Raw genomic sequence first — 25076 nt, 5'->3', positions numbered from 1 at the left:
GTGGAGGTAAGTAGAAAATCTTTCTCCAGTAGGCTCGTGTATATACAAATGACGCCTCGAAACTACGCACAACTTTTCGTTCATTATGTTGTTCTCTTATATCAGCATCAAAGCACTCTGCCGAGAGTATTCATTACCAGCTGTCAATTTGCTGAAATCAAATTTGAGCCATGTCAAGACTTGGTGAGTGATCAATTCGCTGCACACTAAGTATCACACGCTCATTCGAGGTTTGTATAAAGGCCGTGGTCGTCTTGTTCACACTTGTTCTCAAGCCGTCAGCGGCAGACTGTTTGTATTGACGTATTGACGTATCTCGAGTCTGCTTGGGACTGTGCTAAGTCGTTCCAAGGCACCAACGTGCATTGACCTTCTTGCGACTCTCGCGCTAAGCCTTGTGCTCCCGTTGTTGCGCACTTTGTATTTATACCCCAAAATGTTCTGAACTGGAACATTCTCCTCTCCATTAACATATCAACCACGGGTTGAGTCGAGACTCAGCGCGACCATCCTTCTCTCTATACCACTTCCATCGACAATCTAGAAGCGAGGTACCAAAGATTGGTCAACCATACTCTAATCATGGGAGAACAGACGCGGCTTCGGACTTCTACCCCGCGCGCTGTGAGTTTTAAGCCAATGTTCATTTGCATATGTACTGGGCGCTGACTTTATATACTACAGAAAAGCACGGTTGCGCTAGTAACGCGCTTCATTGAAGATGAGAGCGATCGGGATATCTACTTCCTCCGGAGTACAGGTAGACTGAAAATAATCCCGTGTGCTAGGCGTCGCGCAGTTCGGAGTAAGAACGGATCAGTCAGTGACATTGTGATCAGAGAGTCGGGATATGAAGACAAGATACTCCGTATCCGCAACAACCCAAATCCCACGCTGAAGGGAAGGGGAATCGATGATCCTTATAAAAGATTGGAAGTTGGCGCTGGACCCAGATGGCTTCCACTAAGCGCTTGGTTACACTGCCATTACGATGACTTCAGGATCAACATTGAAGCCGACGAAGATGTAAGCATCGCATTCCTTTGTTAATCTGCGCAGACTAACTCGTCGGCAGTTCCATCCCTATAGGTTGTTGAAGTCGTACTTCCACCGGAGACGCCGAACAGACTTCACATTCTGGAGAAGGTTTCGAGATCTTAAGATCACACAGACTTTGGTCGACAGCGCTTCATCATGGCGCTGCACCATATCTTCCACTTCCGAGCTGATATTCGAGGTTGAAGTCCGCCTAAAACGCAGCGGTGTACAACCAGTTATCTCCCCAGCGTTGTCAGATCTTGAAGTCAAGTCATCCGAGGACTGGCAGCCGTTCTTGGAATGGGAGGCAAGTGCACTCGAGATGCTTGAGATATATGGTGATAGTCTCATCGAGCAATCGGCATGGTGGGCAGACAACGGGATGGTATTTCAACTGATGGACTTGCCTCTTGAGCTTCGCGAGACCATCTATGACCAGATCACTGGCCCTTATCTATGGCCGCATACAGCCCGAATCCAACCAGTGCAGTTGGGACAAACATACACACGGTCCAACTTGGAACCAATCAGAATGTTTGATCCGACCATGGTTGATTGGAGAGATCCTATATGGAAGCGTCTCATTGGATCTTCGCAATTCCACCTTGACCCCTCTGGCAATCGACCTCCTCCATTTACTTCGATAATAGGCACAAACACTCAGATCAAGTCAGAGTTCTGCAACAACGCTTATCGGAACGCAACGATGCATTTTCAGGACGACTTCAACTTGCATCTTGCCATCTGCAGTCCCCAGATTAGCTGCCACATTCGCTCCATCTCGATCGGATTTCCGAACTCCTCCCTCTTCAATTTTGTTGGCTTTGTACAGCATCATCATCAGCCGTTCGTTCCCATGGACCGTATCCCTGTCAAGATTCTGTGTCAATTGAAGACATTGGAACACATTGAATTTCATTTCCAAGTTACACCACCGCGCCTACCCAACGGGATGCCTTGTTTGGACCCGTTTCTTCGCCAGGTACTGATGAATAATATGACGGATGTCACCTGCCAGAAGGTTTTGGTAGACTGGTTCCTCACGCTAGCGCTCGCCTACATTCGACACATTCCCCACATCTCAATCTCAGGACATGTCAAGAACAGCACACGTGCTGATTGGGAAGCTATCTTCGAAGACGAGCGTCAGGGCATTGAGCATGACATGTCTGCTCAGGTCCAAAACATCCTCTCATTGCATTGGACCAACTTGTAAGTAAGGTAAAAAAAGAATACCTGCGTGCTCATACTGACTGAGGCATTCTAGTCCAATGCTCTGTGCTTGCCAGCACCCCTGCGACTGGTGGAAGCAGCGAGGACCCTATCCAGAGGGTGAGCGAGATCCCAATTTCAACCCGATGCCGCAGCCCTCAGACATTGATTACGAACCTCGAAAGCATGATCGCTTCAATTACGAGGGTTAGCGACGTGAGCAACTTGAGCGATACATCTTTGCGGTGGCTTGGTCTCGACTATGGCCCCTGGGTTTGGAAGTGTGTGCAGTATGGTTCACGATGGCTGGTCTCTTGTAGCAGAAGGAAATATCTGTACCGATGTGGTCTGAAGATTCCTGATGATAAATTTATGTGGACACTAGCCTGTATCTGAGAGAAGTAATAACAAATATCCCAAACTACTGTGCTCTCTGTTCTGAGATACTACTGGGGTGAAAAGCAGGACCTTTGATATAGAGTGGTGGCTTCAGAGCTTTCAGTTTGGGTATAAGTGTGTGAGAAGTTGTACAAAAGGCAAGAAGGGTTCTGAGCAGACACGGACACAGTAAAAAATGTACAGTGGGTTTGACTGAGACAAAAGGCAGCACACTGCTCAACGCTAGCTCTGGAGAGAAAGCTATAGTAGTCATATTTGTCAATACCCCATAGATCTTTGTGCACGCCGCAATCACCAACGGGCGTGAACGTCGCTAATGGTGTTCGGGCCGAAGTAGACGTCGACATTACAGCGCTTGCTAAGGGAACAATCGATGTAGAGCTGAGTAATTCGGTCGAGCTGGAGGCTGGGACTGAGCTGCTGAGAGAGAGTACCGAAGATGAAGAGGTGGCGGAGGACTGGATTTCCAAGCTTGTGGTGATTGATCTCGCCGCAAAGCAAGACCTCTGATAAATCGCAATATAACCCACAGGTATAATTCCGGTTGTATCGTACGGGATATCGTACAAGAAGCAGTCTGCATCGGACCGAACGAGAAGGGATTTGCACCGGTCTTGATTGAGACAACGTGTGCTGCATTCTTCGAGGTTAGCCGGAAAATCTTCGTAGTAAGAGCCGGTAAAACTGTTTGGATAGTTATGCGTGCCGCAGTCACTATTGAGAACAGAGGTCGCCGATGGGACCGGGGCTGCTGTTGTAACGACCGTTGTGGAGCTGACGGTTGGAGTTGATGAGCTTGCCACTGGAATGGAAACCACGTTGGAACTCGTTGAAGATAATGAGGCCACGATAGGCGAGTTCACAAAAGAGCTGGTGGACGATGAAGTCGTGGAGGTAGTAAGAGCAGTTGAGGACGAGGCGGCAGACGACGATGAAGATAATGGGATCGCATCACAGTCACCAAATCCGGGCTGACATCCCTTTCCACAGTAGTCTTTCGAGCTACCACTACAAGAAGTCAGTATGATAACGACTGTCAATGTGCGATCTGGCGGCAGTATAAGACATACCAGTAGGAGTATTGGCTGCAACAGTTGCCATATTTTGATCCGCTACAAGTCATGCCCTTCGGTGAAGCATTGTAAAGACTGCCGCACCGACCGTTGTTCGACATTGACATAACTGAAGAAGGCGAAGCTGATGGAACAGAAAGAGTGGAGGGAGGAGTAGCCTTTGGAGGCGCAGACGAGGTTGAAAATTGCTCCGAAGCAGAACATTTGCCGTATAATGGATTGCAACCTTTGCCACAGTAGTTGCGGTTGGACCCGCAGTAACCATATTGACTAAGCTCAGGTCAGTCCTACAGGTTTTTGATCCAGTGTTTGTACACTTACCTGCAGCAGTCTCCGAAAGTGGAGCCAAGACATGTCGCTCCTCCCCTCGTGCCGCAATCGCCATTCTTCGACAAATTCGATTGTATGACAGGTGCTGGAGACGTGGTGCAAGATCCTCAGCCAGTCTGGCAACCATCGCCGCAGTAGTCTTTCGATGAACCACAGTAGCCATTTTTCGAGCAGCAGTTGCCAAATGAGCTGCCTTGGCAAGTAAGAGCAAAAGCTGACCCACAACGAGCGGTGCGACTGATAGCCGGAGACGCTCCTTGCGCGATATGCACGGCAGCAAGCGCCGCAAGCACCAAAGTAGAAAAGCTTGGCATGATGAACGAATAGTAGAACGGTAGTGAACGACAATGACCTAGCAAGGACACAAAGATTGAGCAACTGTCAGTTTTCCTACAATAAGAAAGTAAGAAGTACAGAAGTCAGCGCGTGGAAAAGACGAGTTCCTATACAATATCGCTCACCCTGACTGACTAGGTGATGCTAGATGCTAGTGCAAAAAGAGCGCATCCTCAGCTGGCAAAATTGCAGCCACCAGGGGCGGCGACACCGGTAACTCCACGCTACAGTGTGAGTCAAAGTCGACGCCTGAAAAGTAAAGAATTGTGGAAATGACAGCTACAGGTAGTTGAACAAGGCTGGCGCTATTGGTAATACGCTAAGGCCCAAATCGAGTTTAGATCGGACCCCTTTGCGGGTGAGGCTGAGAGCTTACATCTAGAACGCAACTCCGTGCCCTTTTGCACAGGCAATAACGTACGTTTCTCCAGCTGAGTTCAGAGAATTTGCACGGAGCTGCCGATTCCACGACAAACCCATGACGAGTCATTCTCGAACCTACCTGTAGCAGGTGTGGCTTAGCGACCTCGAGAATGTCGATACAGCATCACGTATTCATGCCTCTGGAACGAGTAGGTAGGCTTCGAATTGAGTTCCGATTGACTTGATTATGATGGTTTTCAATGTACCTGTAAACGTACGCATTTCGGCGTCCTGTCTTAGTGTACCGTATGACTACATAGTGTGCACTCAACAACCATTTTGTAGTCAATTGAAAGCTGCAACATTATAAAAACGCGGTTGGAACCGCAAGAGAAATGGAGGTACTACGTACGCTACTACGCTGTCTACATATGATAATCTGCATGCTAGACAATAAAGATATATGAAACGTTCAAGACATACAAAACTCCAAACCATCTATAGCAATGCTCAAAGACCAGAGAACAATACAGTCCTCTCGCAAAGCAAGCCACCAACAAATATAGCCAACCACCCAAATCCCCCCCATCACCTCATCCCCTTAACCTCTCGCTACAACTCCTCAAAATTTATCGCCCTAACCACCCACTTCCCGCCTATCTGCCGAATTTTCCACTCCGAGTCCCAGATATTCATCCCGTCCCCTGTATACACCACTCTTTCAAAAAAGCTCAACAGCCTCTTCGTCCGCGGCCCAACCACACTCGTCTCGATGCCAAATTTCTTCAAAAACGCCCTCGACACCATGCGCTCCACCTCAGTGCCGAATACACGCAAGTTGAGTCTACCGATGTTCTTCGGCGCGCCGGGATACACGATGACCGCGAGGACGTCTCGCACGGCAGTGAATAGTGCTTCGATATGCAATGCTGCTTGGATTTCAGGCGGTATGGGCGATGAAGCTGTGATGGGTGGGAGGTTGGTGGTGATATTCAAAATCTCGATGCGCTTCCATGACGCTGGTTCCCCGTGAGGTCGACTGAGCCATGTATGGCGCACTGTACCGTTTGGGAGCAGTGTGCTATCAATGGTTAGGGGGACATGGCTTTGGAGACTTTTCGCTCGGTAGAGAGTCTCGTGGCGAAGTGCCGAGCATGTATGGAGCAAGGCGTGGTGGAATGGCGGGATTTTCGGCCATGTTTGTGGACTGAAGGGTGCGAAGCGTGTGGGCTCGGTCCAGCCTGGGAAGAAGAGCACACGGTTTGATATCGTGGTGTGTGCAGTAGGAGAGTGAGTACTGGGGTTTAGAAGAGCTTGGTCGATGATCATATGGAGCACTTCGCGAGGGAGCTCCAGGAGATGTACCATTGTGATTGTGTTGAGATGAAGATGGGTTTTGTAAGTATCAGATTCGTGACGGACAGTGATTTGTGAGATTAGAAGAGTATCTCAGAAGCATAATTTTTATTTGTGTGTTATTTCAGGGTTAAAAATGGTGTACCATGTTTCCACAAATCCACGAAACGTTTTGCTACCCGATCAGGAAGTATGGCACCCTACGCAACCCGAACCAGGATCCTGCAAAGATATCGGAGCAATCCAATACGATCTGGTAGAAACCTCTCCCCCCTCTACTCTCCAACCCCTTTCCTATCTCACTTGCCAAACACCCACCATGTCCTTCCTCATCTGCCCACCGCTCATCTCGACCTCACCGCATCTCCCTTCTTCGCCCAGCTCTGATCCCTCTACATTCACATATGCATAATCACCGTACCGCGCAGGGACGCTTCAAGGACTCGATGACCCATAGATATCACCGAGCTATTTGTAGTTTCTTAGGTTGTCTTGATTGATGTCAACGTTATATTAAACCTTAAGATACAACAATACCTAAGATCATTCCGAACAAGGTCTGATCTATGTCAGACTTCTGATACATATCAGAAGTACAATTGAACCCATCACAAAGATATGAAAATATTGGGTCTTGAAGCATACCAACAACTGATGTTATCATACAAAGTCACACAGCTAGATTAGCAATCCCGCATCAGGTGCCACGGTATTCACCTCGCCCGCCACCTCGCAAGCCCATCGACCTCCACATCCGGCGTAGCTACATCGACAGTTTTAACCCACCACAATATTCCTCCTCACGTTCCCCGCCCCAGATCCTCTCCACGCCCACTCATATCGGCGACATCCATTTCTTGGCTAGGATCTACCATATTATCTCTATTTCCGCCTGGTGAGATACCTCGGCCGCTAACTCGCGATGACGGCGCTCGGAAGATAGAGCTACACTTGAAGTCCGAAAATCTTGCTGCACTTGCGAATAGACTTCAATCTATTTTTTTGCTGTGACGCGGCGCCGAAAAGGTACGATAGAGGCACTAACTCGGACCGAAACCGTGGTATGGTATGTAGTCTTACCTTTGGAGCTAATCCACCCTAGCTTACCCATCTTCCTACACAAATAAATCCCTGAAGCACATCGCACTCACTGAAGCAAAGCCCACAAATCCCACATTTCCATCCTTGACATGACGTAAAAGGTTGAAAGCAAATCAAAGATCAAATCCCGTTAATTAAAACTGTATTCTTCGCTGATAAATAAACCCTCATCTCGCCTAGCCAGGCGGATCTTATCGCTTCCCGAATGAATCCCACGTCCTCCTCTCGCTGTGGCAGCCATAGATATCAACGCTCATCTTGCAGGTATATACTCCAACAAATCGCACGTACATATACACCCCTCCAAACCGCTTCAAAAATGTACACAGCTCAACAGTGGTTTATGCCCCACTCGAGCTAACCGTCCTCTTCCATCCGCCCCAATTCCACCCTCCAGCAGCCTGCGCCGCACCCTCGTTCTTCTTCTCCCCGCCCACAACCCCACCTGGACTAGGAATCGGACTCGTCGCCTGACCCGACATGACCCTCTTCATACCCTCAAACCGCGCCCTCATCTCCTCGAGTTCCTGCTTCGCCACGGCCTCCGCGGTTTTCGCGTTGACGAGCTCGAGCAACAGAGCTTCGTTATCGGCAGGCGCATTGTTGTCTGTTGCGAGGATTTGCTGGGTTGCGAGGGAGGAGGAGCGCTTGGAGAAGACGGTGGTGGGCGGGTGTTGGGATTTTTGAGAGGGTGTGCGGCCGAGGCGGAGTTCGCGAAGGCCGCCGGATATGCTATCTGCAGTGGTGGAGCGGGAGAGCGTGGGAGGCGTGTCTGGGCCAGAATCCGCGCCTGTCCAAGATGCCACTGCTGAATTCTTCCGAGCGTTTTGCTTCAGGTCTTGGATAGTCTTTTCCTGCTGCTGGACCTGGTTATAGTATCCTTGGGCGCGGTGGCGCGTGTCTTTCAGCGCGTCACGTGCGGACTGCAGTTCGGTGTCGCGGTCGTTGAGATCGCGCGCGAGGGCTTGTGCGCGGGCAGTCTCTGAGGCGAGTTGTTCTTTAATGCGGGCCATGTTCTCGCGGAGCACTTCCTTGGTCTCAAACATGGACGACGCACGGTGGTGGGTTGGCTCGAATGGGAAACGCGTTTCCAGCGTGTCCACAATTTCGATGGCTTCTTCGGGTAGGCCCGAGTTGGCGGAGTCTTCTGGTGGTGGTATCACAGTTGCTGCTGTGATGGTGGTTCTGCGCCTCGATGAGCGGGATGTGGGTGGCGCGAGTGTGGTCGTCTTCTTCCGGATCTTGTCGACTACAGTGCGCACGATGCGGGTATCTTCTTTGCGGTCTTCGCGCTGCTTCTGCAACGCAGCCTCGAGCTCGCTGTTCTGGCGTTGCAGCTGGCTCACAGACATGAGTAGCTGTTCGATCTGGTAGTCCAGATCGCGCACCCTCGAATTTTGACCCATGGCGACGGAGCCGTGACCTGACTTCAGTGAGAAGGCGTCGGCAGTCGATCCTCGAGACATATCAGTCAGTGCTGTGCTTTGTGTCGCAGCAGAGGAGTCCGAGTCAGCGGTTGAGTTGAGGGTAGAGGCGAGGCTCTGTTTAGAAGCAGATCGTCGCAGAAAGCTGACAGGCCGCGATGGCGCCGACAACCCCGGACTGAGGGCCACTGATTTAGTGGATGAATTGGAGGGTCCCCACAAACGACCAAGGAACGACATCGCCGACTTCTGGACTTGCTGTTTCGATGTGTCTCTTTCTTGTGACTCCTTATATTGCTGCTCGAGCCCCTGCAGCCTCTCACGGGTGACGTCGTTGGTGAAACCGACAAAGTCATTCACAAGCTCGTCTGCGGAATGGGTGTTACGGCCGTACGGGTCCCACAGCTGTCGGCCTAGGAGAAGCTGCATGACATCTTCAAACTCGCTTAATGAGAGAAGTTTTTGCTCATTGCGCTTCATCAGCGCCAGTGCAACCCTCATAATCGTCTCAGAGGCGCCCTCGGCGAAGAGGACGTCGTAGATGCGGAAGAGCATAGGAAGCGGGCATGTGACGGCGAAGAACGACAGGAACCATTGCGATAGGTATGCGGATTCGATGCCAAGTTCGTCAAGGTGTTTTGCGAGCTGTGGCATGTGCTGCGCAAGGAGTTGCTGGAACTGGTAGATGCGCAGATGGAGGCCAGAGAGGTCTGGAAGGAAGCAAGATCTTAGATCGTAGTCTTCCATGAGCCTGGATATCATTAGCAGCCGCATAAAGTGAAATGGTACTGAGTTGCTCACCTGACAAGCACGCAAAAGGCCTCCTTGTCGCCCATCTGCATCAACAGCGGGCCAACGAGGAAGCCCAGACCCTGACAGTACCCAACCTTGTGGTCATACAAGCTGAAGCACTTCAAGACGCGACCCAGCATCTTCTGGCCTTCGCCTTCAGGGTCTTTGAACATCTCAACACCCGGGAAACTTCTCCCGAGGTCCTTGTTGATGATGTTCTCGTGCGGACTTGATTCGCCGCATAGTGTGTCGTATTGGTCCTCGATCAGCTTCTCTCGCGAGCCTGATGCGCTCTGCCAGACAACACCACGCAGTGGCGCTGGGATGCCTCCGCGGATCTTGTTAAGACTCAGGGTCGGCAGTCGCTGGACTGTTTGTGGATAGTCGCGGACAAGAGCGGCCCAGAATTCGAGCTCGGTCATGGGTGGAGGTGACGGTAGTTGCGAGAATCTGACCTGCGAGGCTTCGTCTTCCTGTACGAGACGCTTCAGCTGACCAAACGAGGGCGGTCGAGACTGGCTACGGGCGCGGGAGGCTTTGATGCCGGCTTTTGAGTCGGACATGAGGGCGTTGTTCTCTTGCTCGAGTCGTGCGAGAAGGAGTGCCATGGCCTGGGAGTGTTAGTCTTCACATGCAGTCTGCTCCGCTGAGAAAACCCACCTTGTCCTGGCCCTCGCCCTCGGGCTCCTGTTCTTCCTTCTTCTCCAACTCGGCCCAGTCAACGGGCTCACTCTTGCCCGAGTCATCGCTTTCTCGCCGTAACCGCGCCCGTGACTTTCGCGCGTCGTCGGCGTCGGCGTCGGCGTCATGTACTGACACAGTCGGGCTGCCTACTGTGCGTGTCTCGACGCTCGCCTGGCTGTCGCGGCGTCCAAAGGCCTTGAGTATCTCGCTTGAAAAGGGTCGTGACGACTCTGGCCTCTCCTCTACTATAATCTGTGGTTGCGACACCGATTCTCTTACATCTTCGTCGTCTGGGGTCGTGCCTGCCTCTGACAGTGGCACGGTGACCATTGAGTCTGTTGGTAGTGGGGCACTGTCGACGTGAGTCCTGGGTGACCTTGCGACCGTCTCTTCGACAGTCACGGTCGCAGTCGCCATCTCTGAGGTCATGATGGTGGTGGTTCGGTCCGTTTCTATGTCGTATGCGGGTACATGTACCGGGTATCGTACAGTCAAAGCAGTTGGCAACAGTGGATGCGACACCTATTTGATGTTTGTTGTATGCAGAACCAGTTGGCGCTTGGTTGCGAGAACCGAAGAATGCTGGCGTTGCTTAGGTTTCGAAAGCGTGGAACTCGAGGTTTGAACGACTGGGATGCGTCACTGCGTCACTGCAGCGCAACCACGTCAAATCCGGGGCTGAATGACACACTCGCTCGGGAGCAATCCCGACGGCTAGCAATAAAGAGCGGCTTCGCACTGGGTGCGAAAAGACGTTACGGCGTAAAAAGAGCGTCGAGGCTGCAAAGAGGGGACAATACGGATAAAGCTCGAAAGGAGCATCAGGAGGTCCCTTCGTTAGCTTATCGCGAATGCGGCAGGGTCCACCGCTCGACCTTGGCTAAATTACCCCCAGACCAATTGCCGCACACCGCACAGGCGTCCCGATCGTCGACCTGCGCTGCTGCATCGACTATAGGCTGCAGTTGCGGTGTGAATGCTCGTGGTTCACGCGTTGATTTAACCTCGCGCGGCGAATGCGGTCGCATGTGTGGCCGCCGTGGCAGTTTTTCCGCCACGAGGTGACACGCGAACGTAAACATGTAAAACACGCCAAAGACTTGCGACACGGCCAATCACACGCGAGACGCCCGTTTAGTCAGCACGTGATCCTTCACGCAGGTACAAAGACTCTTTCCTCAACACTTTCCAGGACTACCGAGTCGGTGAGCAGAAAATCCCAAAAGTGCGGGGTATACCTCGAATGATATAGAGCGGCATTGGCAACTACTTCCGCTTCCACTACTGCAAACATGGTCCTGGCCCACAGAACGGCAAGCGCTACCGAGCTCTAAGCTCACCGACTTTCTTCATCACGATCTAGATCACCTCATCACGTCCGATCAACGCTGCCCTTCGCATGGAGATATGTGATGCTGCAATAGAGACAGGCAGGTCTTGAGCAGTCGTTTGATCATCGATGGGACTTTTCTCACATCTGTCGCTCGTACTCTAGAGTATGCACTGTGTTGATATTTTCTTCTCTACGTGAACCTGATTTGAATTAAGCTAGACAGATGATGATGCAAGCAGTAGCGTGAACCGTTGAGACTAGCCTATGAGTACTGCGTCATGGACGATAGCTTGCACGTTGCAGAGTGCGAAACGATGAGGTTTATTTTCCGAGAATATATTATATAATAAAACTCATTTTCTTTCACATACGACCATAGGGCGTTGAATACAAGGCTTCCCGTCCGCTCAGCCATATTTAAGCAGCGCACCGGCGGATTAGTAGTCAGGTGGGTGACCACTGGCGAATCCCCGCTGTTGTATGTTTTTGTCGTTTTTGTCGCTTCGAATCAATGGACCAGATATGGTAACAAGGGAGTGTACATAGACAATTCACCGCTTACAGCCAGAGACATAGGTGTACTCGCCTACAGCAGTAGTAATGTTTTTCGTGACAGTGATATACTTAGGCTTCTTAGGATGTTGAATTTGAAGAAATGCTAATCATGTCCGAGTCATAATGAGGTATAGATGCTGTGGTGTAGTAGTTGCGCGCGTCATCCGAGGATGAAGTAAGCATGATAGTACCCTCCTGAGGGTTTAAGGAGGCACCGACAACAATCGAAACTATTGAGATATCACATTTACCACCCCTCCTCCCGACTGCGGGTCGATCCCCTGGTCTCATATTTGCTATGAGAAGGTGTCATTGCAACAATACCATAAGGTCTGTGAGCCTGGGGGCTGACATCGCTACAGAGACTGTGGGACGAGCAGAATATTAATATCAATGAGGTAGCATGCGCTCACGCGCTGCAGTAAGAACGTACTGACATTGTGTCTTTCCACAACTGCCAAGTAGATCAATTTAACACGCATGGATGATCGCAGCAGCCTTTCAAGTAGGTATAGCTTAGTCAAGTACATAATCCCCACTCAATTATGACGCAGCGATCAATTTCATAGCACTCGTTACCACAGCGACGTCACATCTCGGGAAATCTGTAAGCGAGGCGGGTAGATATGCGTGTTTGTGGAACTGGCACAAGCGCGTGGCGGTGGTGTAACATCACACCATGCGGAATCGAGACATGGGGTATGATGCACGAAACAACACATGTAGAGTGAGACATGAGGTAAACTGCGCTACTGAGACATTGAGATACACGCGGGGAAGAAGAGGGGTTGCACAAGCACTTTCACCAGGGAAGTAGACGAGTTGCGGAAGCACGTTCTCAAATAACATCGGAGACCATGGCTTTGTGCATAGCAATCGCATTTTTCTACATAACATAGCCTGGCGATCTTAACGCTATGACTGCGAAACACCAGCTCTATATCCAGATACTAAAACAAGCCAAAACAAAAGAGTCTAGTTGCGCGTGGCGACTAGACGAGAAGATGGTACGAAAGTGCAACGCTTACTGACATCTGGGACTATGCGACGGCCTACAACTCGTCATCGTCGTCGTAGTCCTCGTCGATCACGATGTCGCGAATGGCGCGGGGAGTAGGCGCAGGCTTCAATTCCAGGGAAAGGACGGGGCTGACTACCTCCTCGATGGGCTCCTGTGGCGAATCCTTGGTCTCCGGTATGAAATCCTTGGCTAAGGTCTGCTTCTCATTGCTGTATTCCATCTGCTCATCGGCATCCTCCTGGATGGTGATGACCTGCTCTACTAAAGTCTCGATTGGGACGACAGGCTCCACGGCCTTGAGCTGCTCCTCAGTGACGACAGTCGCGACAGACTCAACGTTGAGCGTCGTGAGAGCTGCCTTGAAGTCCTGAGTGCCGGGCGACTCTAGATCTGCCGGCTGGTCAGAAAGATGAGCGTCAGAAATCCACGTCAAAACATCAACAAGCGTACCTTGATCCTTGGAAGGGGTCTTGGATTTCAGGATGGGCGAATTTCCAGGCGTGTGGAGGTCTGAGGGTACGTCAGAAAGGCTGCTACCGGAGCTCCAGCTGAATGCACGAGTGCGGAGAGGGGAGTTAGGTGGTAGACTACCTGGGGGAGAAGTGCGAATCTGCTCCGGGTCGTCGAGACCAGCCAGTTGCAGCAACTCCTCGTCGCTGTCATTCAGCTTGGGCTGCTTGGTCATCTCGATGGCGGCCTTGACGGTGAGCTCGGCGTCCTTGGTCTTCTTAACAGGGGACTTCTTGGTACGCTTCTTCTTGGGCGTAGAGATCTTCACCGCCTCAGCACCCTCGTCTGCTGCGTCGTCGGAGCCAGAGTCGTCCTCATCACCGGCCACTTTCATGACCCTACCTGGCTTGCCGAACTTCGCAATCATCTTTTTGTCGATGCGCTCGCCCTGCTCCGATTTGTTGCGGGACCAACGAGTCACTGGAACGCCGCCCTGGTCATACAAAGGCTTATATGTGACGTATTCATGGCGGACGCTCTCCACAGTGCGTCCCTCAGAAAGCTCGAAACCGATCGTCATCACGACCTCCTTCTCCATGAAATGGTCGTTGTGGAGCTCCGTCAGCTCCCAAATCGAGGCATCCGGGTGCCCAGTAAGGAGCTCCGAAAGGTACTCACGCTCTGATTTTGTCCAAGGCGCATCCCGGGAGACACGGTCAATGGCTTGCGTCCGGCGATCATTAAGAGCCTTAAGAGCCTGTTTGTCGTTCCAGTCCTTTGGCTTACCATGCTCGCAGAAGTAAGGCTCTGCGGTACGCTTAGGTACAACCGGAACATCCTTCGGTACGCCCTTCTTGCCCTTGATTTCGGATCGCATGTCGACAAGCTTGAGGATTAGAAGGTCTTCTTGGTCTAGATCAGGACCATCATCTGCGCCATCGGGCTTGATAGGTCCGAAGTATTTTACATAGCGTGATCCGCGCTTGAACCTAAAGCCACGGTCTTCGTACATAGGCGGGTTGGTGGCACCATTGCTGCTTCGGGCTGATGGCTGATCTGGGTGTGGCCGTGGGTCACCACTGACAGGCTTGATACCCCACCAGCCATTGTTCTTGGGCTTGGGAAGTTGCGCATCATCAGGAGTCCAGGGAATGAATGCATCCTGAACGGTAGGTACTGCTGGCGTGGCACGTACCTTGACCACTTTCTCCTTCTTTACCTTCGGTTCCTTAAGCGTCGTCTCCTTCTTCGGCTTGGGGTCCACCTTGGCCTTGGTCTCCTTCTTATTTGCCTTCTTAACTTTGTAGGTCGTTACAGGCGGAGCAACGGGCCCAGCAACTTCCGGGGCCTTCGCAATATCGGTAGTATCGGCTGGCTGCGGTCGTGTAGCAGTGATCTCACCTGGCGTCGGCGCCGTCGCAATTGGCTGGGCGATAGTCTCGTTGATCTTTTGCTTCTTGGAAGCAGGCGACTCGATGACCGAAGACGGGGAGGCCGGTCGCTTAGACATAGTGGATGAAAAGATCGCGCGGGTGTCTTGTGCAATTGTAGCGGTTTTGGATACTAGAAATGCGCGTGGTAGATTTTACGGAAACGTTGTGCTGTTTTCTAAGGTTGAGGTGGTAGTTGTGTGGGAGAAAAGTCTGCTGGGATGTACGGGGTGGTTTATGTATGCGGAGGGCGACGCTTTCCGCCGCGGTGTTCGCTGACTATACCGTGGTGAAAGAACAGGGAATGACGGACATGCTCTACGGACATCAATCCACAATGTTACAAGTGAAAATTGCGGTCGTCAACAAAGGTTCCGAAAGACATAGCAAGCATACAATGTGACAAAGAGACGTAAGACACCAGGACGCGCCATGAAGCAATCGAAGCAGACATTGTGTGAGATGGAAGCGCTCCCTATTGTTTTCGTCTGCACGAGCACTCGCCTTCTCGACCGTGGGGAATCGAAAATATCATCTCTGTGCATTGTAGAGATCCATGTGGCCGAGCTCGTCAAAGCCCTCGAGCAGTCGCTGCGTATACACGAGCATTCGACATGGTGTCGCTCGGAATCCATGCGCATTGTATGCCTGGACGATAGGGGACCAGCGATAACCAGTAAGCATCTCAGCTGTGATGAATGAGCAATTGTACTAGGCATTTCCATTGCCCAGGTGTTCCGAAGTCCCCGTAATAGCTCTGTGCCATCGGCGGTAGGAGAATACTAGGCGGCCATATCGCGTGGTGACGATGAGGCAATGCACCTGGCTATATCAACGGTAAATCTCCTAGACACACAGTTCTTCAATGGTTGTGAGCACTGCGATGACGGAGTGAGTAACGGCGTTAGGTGGTGGCTCGGGCTGGGCGCACAAAATCGTCATCGACAGTCTTGGCAGGCTAAAATCAGCGGTTACTTTTTTCTCACGTGTTTGTGTTGTCGTCTGATCTCCAGCCTCCTCGACCCATCCGTCTCCCATCCAACGGCGTCTAATCTCCACATCTTTGTTTCTCCGAATACCTCATGGCTATGACTGGCTCCGCTCGACGCTTCACGTTCACGATGTGTCCGTCATCGCACAGCATCCCGAGGTAGTGCTACGTTACCTCATAAGTGCACGCTTCGCACCTGACAATTTCCTCATGTCAGGATGTATAGCAGCGACTGCCAACATCAACTGCATGATACAATACCGTGTCTTATCTTCATACAATGCATGTGTGGCGGGTTGTCAATCTTCGCGTGCAGCCCTCGACGCCCTGTATCACAGACAATATGCCACTTGACCGTAAAAGCTTGACAACTTCGAAATCCTATCCACCCTGTTAGCCAATACTTAGTCGCGTTGCCAGCCTCAGATGCAAGTCAATCAACTTGCAGCCGTTCAAGGCGACCCACAGATGTATGTGCTTATGCAGCCAAAATGGCGTAACCATAGTTTGATACCCATGGAAAGAGGTAACACGACATGGGGCTGGGTCTGGAAGAGACAGACTTATAACAGGCTATCCCAGGAAAGCCCATCTTGCTCCATCGCTTGCCTCTCCTTCCTTGTCTCGATGTCTCATATCATGCTGTCTTTCATTGTAGCATTATGTCTCACCTTTCCAGCACACACCGTCGCAGACACATCAAACTTCAAGCTGGAATTAACATGGCGAAAAGGTGCGCCCGATGGACATGAGCGAGATATGATCTTCATCAACGGACAGTACCCGGGACCTTTGTTGGACATACGGCAAGACGACTGGGTAGAGATTGAAGTGGTCAATTTGATGCCTTTCAGTACCACCATACACGCCCATGGTACACAGCCGAAAACACGAATGGATGCAACAGTACACTGATAACAAACAGGGATTACCCAGATGCACACTCCGTGGTCGGACGGTACTCCAGACATATCGCAGAGAGCTATTCAGCCAAACGCCACCTTCACATATCGATGGCAAGCCGACGCATACGGGAGCTACATGTACCATGCGCACAGTCGTGGGCAGATCGAGGACGGCGCATACGGGCCAATTATCATCAGGCCAAAGGAAGGCATACCCAAGCCTTTTGATCAAATCGACGGCGCTAAATACGAAGAGCTGGACGCCGCTGAACAGGATGTACAACCTGTTATGCTCACAGATTGGCGGCATCGCACGTCCGAGCAAACATGGAACGACCAGCTTGCATCCGGGGTGGAAAGCGCCGCCTGTATGGATTCCGTGCTCGTCAATGGTAGAGGCGCAGCTGAATGTCTATCGCGACAAGACATTGAGAAATTCATGCATCCTGGCATAGCACCTTTGATGAAAGCTAGGGGATTGCGACTCACAGACAAAGGGTAGGAATTAGCCTCTCACATCAGCCTAATACTGACAACTACAGTTGTGTCCCTCCCGAGTACTACCAGATCACACTTGGTAACGACTCCGCTGTCAACCTTGGTAGTATCGCACCAGAAGTGTTTAATGTATGTACTCCCAGTCATGGCTCCCGTGCCGTGGTCACTGCGCCGCTCGAGAAGAACTGGTTTGCGTTAGATCTCATCTCCACTGCTGGAATTGACACTTTCGCCTTCAGCATTGATGAACATCCAATGTGGGTGTACGCTGTGGATGGTCATTACATCGAGCCCATGAAAGTTGACGCTCTGACCATCGCGAACGGAGACCGATATTCGGTATTCATTCGACTTGACAAAGAGAGAGGTAACTATGGCATGCGAGTAGCTTCCATAGCCGCGACGCAGATTATTGGCACGACCGCTGTTCTATCGTACAACGGAGAATACTACCACGATCGCTTCAAGAACAGTACGGAGGTTGTTACTTCCATGCCCTATATCGACCTCCGCGGTGCGCTCGTATCGCAAGACTTCACAATGTTCAACGAAAGTCTGCAAAGGTCCTTCCCTCCTCAGTTCCCACAACCACCACCCAAGGTCGATCAGACGGTCATTTTCAACATGGGCACCAGCGGCAAAACCTACACCTGGGCGCTAAACTCCACGCATCCCTTTCCTCTAGACTCGGGTGAGGCGGCATCGCCTATGCTCTACGATCCGCCCACGCTTAGCAACAGCAGTCTCACAGTGACAACAAAGAACAACACCTGGGTCGACCTGATCTTCATCACTCATCAGCTCTTTGCGCCTCCGCACACAATGCACAAGCACTCCAACAAGGCCTTTGTTCTCGGGTACGGCGACGGTGTTTTCAATTGGACCACGGTGGCCGACGCCGCAGCTGCCATGCCACAGAACTTCAATCTCGTCACACCTCCCTACCGAGATGGGTTTGTCGTACCGGCATCCAAACAAAAGCCAACATGGCTTGCAGTCAGATATCATGTCGTCAATCCCGGCGCCTTTATGCTGCACTGCCACATTCAGAATCATATGAGCGGCGGCATGGCCATGACCATACTGGACGGGATCGATGAATGGCCAGAAGTGCCCGAGAACTGTAGGAACTAAGGGTGGTATATCGCAGCTAATGTATAGTCACCTCCATAGTCCAAACAATACCATATATATAACTTGGTTCGGCCCCTCCTCCGACCCAGCGATCTGGTGTTTTGGTACCGAGTCGGCGGCGCACGAAACCGTTGACCAGCTACAATTGACAAGCTCAAGCCGTCGCCTAAGCAACGTGTAGCTCCCCAGCCACCTCGCACCGCATCTTCACGACAACCGTTGTGATGGTCTGCCCGATTGTCACGCCACCGAGGGCGCCTTGCATCGGCTGCCTTCTCCCGACATTCTCCTAGCACCTCGGCCCAATCGGGGGATTCCGGCCAGTGACGTCGCACGCCAACACCATGAGTACCCTTATCGTCATGCGATCGCTATATATTGCTAATCGCTTTCCCCACAGTTTGCCAATCCTCTCGGCGAACTTTCAGCCGTCGCCGTCGTTGTAGATTCCTAGCGAAACATTTAATACAACAAGAAAGATGCCGACCCCACCATTTTCCCAAGATCGCCGAGACTGGCTAACTGAAATTTCTGGACTTTTTGCTGCGAAGAAGACCAAGAGTGTGACCAAGGACACAACGTTGAACGTGAGGATTCCAAAAGCGTGCGATTCTGTGACGACGATCAGTACAATCGGTTCGAGAGATCATGGCGCCGCAAAAAATCAAGCAATGGGTAACCGGCCAGGACGGCTTGGATAAGCTGAGAATGGAAGAGACGGAGCGTCCTACGCCTGGCGAGGATGAGGTATTGGTAGAAATTCATTCCGTCAGCTTGAACTACAGGGATACTGAAGGTATGTCGATCCTGTATGCAGCATCCTAAGCTTCGAGCAAAGAAGTCTCAGATGCTTAGGAATACCCGTCTAATCACCTACCACAGTATGCATGGGTCTCTACAACCACCACAAGTCCGTTGAGCAACCTCCTGCCATCGTACCATGCTCCGACATGTGCGGTGTCGTCGTTGCCGTCGGCCCATCCTCAAACAACACTTCCGACCCGTACAAGAACCCAGCATTCCGCGTCAAGGAAGGCGACCGTGTCATTAGCACCTTCGCACCGACCCACATCACCGGCCAGATCCAAGCTAAAGACCTTGGGAATGGACTTGGAGGACCCGCGCCCGGTGTCCTGGTTCAGTACCGCGTCTTCCCTACCTTCGGTGTCGTCAAGATCCCAGACTACATGACCGATGATGAAGCCGCCTGCTTACCCATCGCCGCTATGACTGCATGGATGAGCTTGAACTGCATGCGACCCAAGGGCGAAATCGTCGGCAAAGGCGAGACCATCGTCTGCCAGGGTACCGGTGGTGTCAGCATTTCCGCAGCGCAAATCGCGTCAGCGGCTGGTGCCGATGTCATCGTCACTTCTTCGTCGGACGAGAAGCTCAAGCGCGCCACGGAGCTCGGCGCAAAGAACACTATCAACTACCGCTCCAAGCCAGACTGGGATGATGCGGTGCTTAATGCCACGTCTTCTCGTGGCGCAGATATCATCATCGAGGTCGGTGGCGCCACAACGCTTCGGAAGTCCTTCGAGTGCGTGCGCTTTGGCGGGCTCATTGCTTGCATTGGGTACTTGTCTGGTAAGCAGGACGAAGCTGGCGACAGGACGAACACGAACTTGCTATGCTTGAAGAGGAATGTTACGCTCAAGGGTATTGTCAATGGCCCGAGGGACGAGCTTGAAACGATGTTAAAGTTCTATGAACAGAAGCAGATCAGGCCTGTTGTCGATCGCTTATTTAAGTTTGAAGAGGCGGATCAGGCATTGCAGTATTTGTTCAGTGGTGGGCATTTTGGAAAGGTCGTTGTTAAGGTTAAGGCGTAAATTATTTCAACGGCATTAATATTTATCATTGTTATTCATCGCGACTCATTCTACCACATCCAAAGACCTCAAACCTCCACAAAGTCCCCAAACCTCACATAACCCCCTTTATCACCCTGTCCCATCTCCTTACCCCAGTCACACAACCCCTCCGTAAAGTCCCTCAACGCCTGAACCTGACTCGCGAAATCATCATCATCCACATGATCCAACATCCACTCCTGCTCCACATCCATCAATATCTGAAGCACGCCCACCCCGCCTGCGATACCATTCGCAAGCCCATGCGGTCCAATCTGCAGTGCCCAGATAACAGCCGAGACCTCGAAGTCGCCAGCCTCGACCAGCGCCTTGTCTTTCTCAGCCCAGTCTGTGCCAATGAGCATCTGGAGGAGGACGTTGAGAGGGTGTCGCGAGCTGGCTGCGTTGTTAATGTGGTACAGTATGCAGTCGAGAGACTTGACGAGTGTTTTGGTGAGGTCGTTCCATAGGTCGGAGCACGTGAAGAGGAGTTCGATAGCGGCGATGGTGGAGGAACATTGAGGGCACTTGCGTGCGATGTAGCATGCACTGTGCTTGTTACCGTGGAGGCGGCGCAGGAGGTAGTTGGCCACGCTGGTGCGGGTTAGAGCCTGTGGAATGTTAGTGGGTTGAATGGGTAGAGGGAGTGGTGCACGAACGCCTTGAGGGAGCACATCGGTGTCGATCACCACGCCGTAGTCGTCTTCGACGTTGAGTTCGGTGGGGATGGATCATCTCGAAGTTTTTCCATAGGCTTTTCTCGACAGGATATGGTGGGACAATGGCTGGCAGTGCTCGTTGTGGGTGCTGGAGTTGTTTGCATGCTATTGGTCGACCTGGTTGTACAATTGATCTTGTGAGGTGATCGGTGATGTGAGAGTCAATTCAGTATTTGTTGGAGTGCAACAGAGGAAATCAAGGTGCGGAGCTCGCCACGCTCGTTGTGTGTGCGGGCAGGCAGAAACACTGCCAAGGGTGAATGTTCATAGTTCATGGCGACGCAATGTAGTTAGCATGAGACAAGAGAAACCGAGGGTAGACGCATCACAGAGATATTCTCGCGATTCAATGTAAACATGTGTGTATGCGATCCGCGACTACGTCGTAACTGCGACGCGAGGCTAACTCGAAATGGCAATAAAGCAAATTCCGCCATGAAAAAAACCATGAATTTGCTCGTAGGCGAGCAACAACCAGACCAAAACCTGTGTCATGTTCTCAACCACGGTTCATCAACTCCTCACCCCACTTCTCAATCTTCTTTCCGAGCCAGAGAAAGCCATTGAGCTCGCACACATCCACCTCATCCCTCCAAAATTCGTCCCGGTGCGAGAGACCTTGGTAGATGTCCCGGTACTTCGTCTCTAAAATCACGCCGATGCGCGCAACGCCAGCCTTGACGGTCCAGGCTTGCGGCGTAACCACAAACTCGCCGTTTGCTACTAACCTCCGGTTTTCGTGGAACCAAGATCTCTGGTCGGCCATTGGGGTGATGGCGTCGAAGAAGAGCCACAAAGTCCTTTGGTCCACGGTGGGGAGTCCGTAGATTGCAGCCATTACCGCTCGGATCCTGGCTTCGCCGAGCTTGGTCATTGGAACAGTGGTGAGCTGGATTCCGAACTCAGTGTTCCCGGGGCTTGCGGAGACGTTGTTGTAGATCTCGTGGAGCTTTTCGATGATGATGAGGCCACGGTGGATGATTTGAGGCTGGGATCGCATTTTGTCTTGCCAGGACGTGGCACTGCGATCTGCTGAAGGGTAGGCCAGTGTAGGGAGGATGAGGCTGCGTACACGAGCGATGTCGGTCGCAGCCATGCTTGCTGTGGTGATGGTGTGCACCATATTTGATATGAAGACAGTTGGATAGTGTGTTGTGACTTGTGTGTAGAAGTTGCGCGAGGAAGAAGAAGATGAAGAGAAAACAGCAGGTTGGCAGCATTTATATGGGTCTCCTGAGCCAGGCCGCGCATTTTAGATCACACATGAACCGCGCTTTGCAGATTGATATGAATTAACTATGGTTCGCCTCCGGACTCCGATCCGATAATGCTACGAACAGCTTCAGGACTGGGGTCCTCATCTTGAACCCGCTAAACGGTTCATAGGTGGAGCATGAGCAGATTGACGGCAATATTGAAGATTGAAGATGATTGAAAACGTGCCGAATACATACAGCGCATTACGTGATAATACTCTTTTGATTTGCAACAATATGTGCACATGTTCACGGTTCCCAACCATGTCGCTCATATCCCTTCAACGCACATCTGATGTTGTTACATACTAAAGTGTGACGCAATCATGAGTTTTCAATTGACCAGGAGCTCATGCGAAAAACGGGTTGTCCAAGGCAGGTGATACATGTTGTAAGCAAACTTTATGGTGTATAAATTAATGCTTCTTCTCAGCCAGGATGCACATCAATACTCATCTCCTTTCAACATGAGCGAAGAAGACATCAAACTCGCACATGACATTGCGCTCTATCTACAAGAGACCTACTATCCTGAGGATACGGACAGGCTCGAGCATTTCAAGAAGGGGCTAGCACTGCTCATCAGCGTTTCGCAGCTATGGACCTTGAACAGAGCAGCCACATCTACTGTAAGCAACCAAATCATGAGCCAAATCAGAAGTGCTTCCAACGTCGACCAACTAGGCTTGTGTTGCCTCATCATACACTGCATTGGTGATGCGGACTGGAATGAGCGCTCAATCGACCACGACAAAGAATACTACGGGAACAAGGGGTTTCACATTCATCCGGTCGTATGGATGTTCAAGATCAGGCCGATGAGTCTCAAAACCATTGGTGCACGCGAGGAATACGGCTATGCGAGCGAGGGCGCTATGTTCGGGCTGCTACGTACAGAGCAACACAACTGGCGACTTGCAGGTGACAATAAGGATAATGTTGACCAGAAGAGTGCTCTCAAGCAGTTGGTTATTGATCTGAAGAAATGGTGTCCATGGTAAATTAGGTTTGGCGTGTATCTCCAATAGTCGCTCGTGATTCAGTACTAAATGTCGTTTTCACTTCTCATTTTCCATGAAACTCTCAGTTGTGCGCTCGTACCATTGGTTGAATTGTATTGGCTGCCTGGATGAACTCTGCCTCATTCGTTTTCTCATCTCCCCCCACAGACCTGAGTCGTCAACAGCAACCCTATGGCATTATGTCAACTGCCATCAACTCCATCTTCCGTCAGATCAAGAGCGCAATCACTTCCACCAAAAACAACCCGAAGGAAGCTGTCACACCAGCGGATCTTCAAAGCATTGCGTCTTCTTCAGGTTACTTAACACCATCCGTGACATCTGAAATGACGGCCCCATCGCGTGGTCATAGCTTCGTCGTAGTTCCTGGTGCAAGCCAGGACTCATTCTTGCTCACTGTTGATGTAAGCACAATGCAGAAAGACGATTCTAAATCGAGCTCACAAATCCAGTCTCTCAGCAAAGCCAAACTCATCGAGTATTGCATTGAACAGCTGTTCCTCGCACAGAAGACCACAGCGTTCAAGCACACTCATCACGTCCTCAGCTGCGGTCTCGAGCTCCTCAGTAAGATCTCACGTGAGTGGGAATCTTCAAGCCTACCTCCCCCAGCGACGTTCAAATTCATGATGAACAACGTGTTAGGTTGCTCATCCGAGTCCAACCAGAAGGCTCTTTACCATGTACTTAGTACACTAGTAGGATACAGCTGCTGGCTTGATGCCGACCAACACATACAAGGCTTCAAGACTGCTCCGTTGTTGTGGGCCCTGCAGCTTGGTCCAAGAGGGCTGGCTCGTGGATGGGAGGAAGACAAGGCGACCATAGATATTCTGTATCGTACGGAATGCAGGTATCTTGCAGAAGATCACGATGAAGCTGCTATACGAGATTTCATTCAAGCTTTTCGAGCGTGGGGCGTCAAGATGCGTCGATTGGTAGACGCAGAGGAAGATGAACCACGATATGTAGGTCGTTAGGTAGAGCTACAGTGTCGGAAATTGAATCAATCTTGCATTCGTCCTTCGGGAGAAATATGCTTGAGTAGGACACGGAATCAAGGCGACACTGCATAGCACACCTATCAACTGGGGAAAATATACCGATTTGCGCAACGAGCGTCTATTACAAGCTATTTTAACAGTGTTGTCCATATCTCGTTGCAATCAGTCAAACCTTGCAAGCTTGCAACAACGTCGCAAAACTCTTGACAGCCTGACAAGTGAGCACACCCTGGCTTGAGTTCTGCTTCTACCGAATACAAACCGTTTTTAATCTCACAGAAATAGCAATACCGTGTTATCGAATAGCAAGTCTTATTCGACAAGCACGTCCTGTCTTCTCGACAGCAAATCCCTCACATCTGTTTAGAACTTGCCCGCGCTCTCCTCCTCCATTGCTAGTTCTACGTCCACGATCCAGGAAAGACTGGTCTGGCGTGTGAGGTTTATTCTCTTATCGCTTCGAGGTCTTGGACATCAAGTGGCGGTTCTGTATCTGGTTGTCATGCCTACCCAGTCACGGGTAGTTGGATACCACAGGGACTAGGCTTCCTGCCGCTTTGCGTAGCCAAACTTTTTGCTAAGATATTTCTTTTCTGCTTGACGGTCGCTTGACAGCAATCCATGACCAATAAGGCAGAACTTCCTTTATCACTTGTCAGTAGCCCCCTAATCACAGTTGTGAAAGCCTTGCCTGGTATATGACGTACACGTCTCTCCAAAATCTCACGACCGTTCATGGATTCTTTCCCTTCTGTGCTTACCCAACACTAGCGCTCCAGCGTCCACGCTAGCAA

At 51.2% G+C, this 25076-nt stretch overlaps 11 protein-coding genes across 11 annotated transcripts; 4 read left to right on the top strand and 7 right to left on the bottom strand.

Annotated features, from left to right (window-relative positions):
- Nucleotides 1-582: 582 nt before the first annotated feature.
- SNOG_14431 (hypothetical protein) lies at nucleotides 583-3624 on the top strand (the record flags this gene model as incomplete). The annotated part of the gene is made up of 7 exons (XM_001804566.1): nucleotides 583-624; nucleotides 685-760; nucleotides 800-1026; nucleotides 1076-2250; nucleotides 2328-2540; nucleotides 2922-3126; nucleotides 3346-3624. 7 exons carry the CDS (start codon nucleotides 583-585, stop codon nucleotides 3622-3624), a joined length of 2217 nt encoding a protein of 738 aa, XP_001804618.1.
- Nucleotides 3625-3761: 137 nt separating this feature from the next.
- SNOG_14430 (hypothetical protein) lies at nucleotides 3762-4076 on the bottom strand (the record flags this gene model as incomplete). Its single annotated transcript, XM_001804565.1, has 2 exons — nucleotides 3762-3992; nucleotides 4044-4076. 2 exons carry the CDS (start codon nucleotides 4074-4076, stop codon nucleotides 3762-3764), a joined length of 264 nt encoding a protein of 87 aa, XP_001804617.1.
- An 83-nt stretch (nucleotides 4077-4159) lies between these two features.
- On the bottom strand, nucleotides 4160-4366 carry SNOG_14429 (hypothetical protein; the record flags this gene model as incomplete). Its single annotated transcript, XM_001804564.1, has 2 exons — nucleotides 4160-4245; nucleotides 4276-4366. The coding sequence occupies 2 exons, from the start codon at nucleotides 4364-4366 to the stop codon at nucleotides 4160-4162; spliced, it is 177 nt and encodes a 58-aa protein (XP_001804616.1).
- Nucleotides 4367-5363: 997 nt separating this feature from the next.
- Nucleotides 5364-5949, bottom strand: SNOG_14428 (hypothetical protein; the record flags this gene model as incomplete). The annotated part of the gene is made up of 2 exons (XM_001804563.1): nucleotides 5364-5809; nucleotides 5853-5949. 2 exons carry the CDS (start codon nucleotides 5947-5949, stop codon nucleotides 5364-5366), a joined length of 543 nt encoding a protein of 180 aa, XP_001804615.1.
- Nucleotides 5950-7549: 1600 nt separating this feature from the next.
- On the bottom strand, nucleotides 7550-10537 carry SNOG_14427 (hypothetical protein; the record flags this gene model as incomplete). Its single annotated transcript, XM_001804562.1, has 3 exons — nucleotides 7550-9383; nucleotides 9434-10035; nucleotides 10085-10537. The coding sequence occupies 3 exons, from the start codon at nucleotides 10535-10537 to the stop codon at nucleotides 7550-7552; spliced, it is 2889 nt and encodes a 962-aa protein (XP_001804614.1).
- Nucleotides 10538-13048: 2511 nt separating this feature from the next.
- Nucleotides 13049-14977, bottom strand: SNOG_14426 (hypothetical protein; the record flags this gene model as incomplete). The annotated part of the gene is made up of 1 exon (XM_001804561.1): nucleotides 13049-14977. One exon carries the CDS (start codon nucleotides 14975-14977, stop codon nucleotides 13049-13051), a length of 1929 nt encoding a protein of 642 aa, XP_001804613.1.
- A 1847-nt stretch (nucleotides 14978-16824) lies between these two features.
- On the top strand, nucleotides 16825-18425 carry SNOG_14425 (hypothetical protein; the record flags this gene model as incomplete). Its single annotated transcript, XM_001804560.1, has 2 exons — nucleotides 16825-17291; nucleotides 17336-18425. The coding sequence occupies 2 exons, from the start codon at nucleotides 16825-16827 to the stop codon at nucleotides 18423-18425; spliced, it is 1557 nt and encodes a 518-aa protein (XP_001804612.1).
- A 416-nt stretch (nucleotides 18426-18841) lies between these two features.
- On the top strand, nucleotides 18842-20324 carry SNOG_14424 (hypothetical protein). The gene is made up of 2 exons (XM_001804559.1): nucleotides 18842-19221; nucleotides 19308-20324. Exons 1-2 carry the CDS (start codon nucleotides 19074-19076, stop codon nucleotides 20258-20260), a joined length of 1101 nt encoding a protein of 366 aa, XP_001804611.1. The 5' UTR covers nucleotides 18842-19073; the 3' UTR covers nucleotides 20261-20324.
- A 4-nt stretch (nucleotides 20325-20328) lies between these two features.
- SNOG_14423 (hypothetical protein) lies at nucleotides 20329-21104 on the bottom strand (the record flags this gene model as incomplete). Its single annotated transcript, XM_001804558.1, has 2 exons — nucleotides 20329-20875; nucleotides 20971-21104. The coding sequence occupies 2 exons, from the start codon at nucleotides 21102-21104 to the stop codon at nucleotides 20329-20331; spliced, it is 681 nt and encodes a 226-aa protein (XP_001804610.1).
- Nucleotides 21105-21499: 395 nt separating this feature from the next.
- SNOG_14422 (hypothetical protein) lies at nucleotides 21500-22096 on the bottom strand (the record flags this gene model as incomplete). The annotated part of the gene is made up of 1 exon (XM_001804557.1): nucleotides 21500-22096. One exon carries the CDS (start codon nucleotides 22094-22096, stop codon nucleotides 21500-21502), a length of 597 nt encoding a protein of 198 aa, XP_001804609.1.
- A 627-nt stretch (nucleotides 22097-22723) lies between these two features.
- Nucleotides 22724-24258, top strand: SNOG_14421 (hypothetical protein; the record flags this gene model as incomplete). The annotated part of the gene is made up of 2 exons (XM_001804556.1): nucleotides 22724-23224; nucleotides 23443-24258. The coding sequence occupies 2 exons, from the start codon at nucleotides 22724-22726 to the stop codon at nucleotides 24256-24258; spliced, it is 1317 nt and encodes a 438-aa protein (XP_001804608.1).
- Nucleotides 24259-25076: the final 818 nt, after the last annotated feature.

This window comes from Parastagonospora nodorum, assembly GCF_000146915.1.
Source record: "Parastagonospora nodorum SN15 chromosome Unknown scaffold_31, whole genome shotgun sequence".
Lineage (NCBI taxonomy): Eukaryota > Fungi > Ascomycota > Dothideomycetes > Pleosporales > Phaeosphaeriaceae > Parastagonospora > Parastagonospora nodorum.
Note: the sequence above shows the minus strand (reverse complement) of the source record. Positions and strands in the feature narration are given on the sequence as shown.

Bases quoted from the DNA above. Each gene is read 5' to 3' on its own strand.
- SNOG_14424 (XM_001804559.1), top strand. From the start codon at position 19,074: ATGGCGCCGCAAAAAATCAAGCAATGGGTAACCGGCCAGGACGGCTTG. The intron at 19,222-19,307 runs GTATGTCGATCC...CACCTACCACAG, and splicing joins GAACTACAGGGATACTGAAG to TATGCATGGGTCTCTACAAC.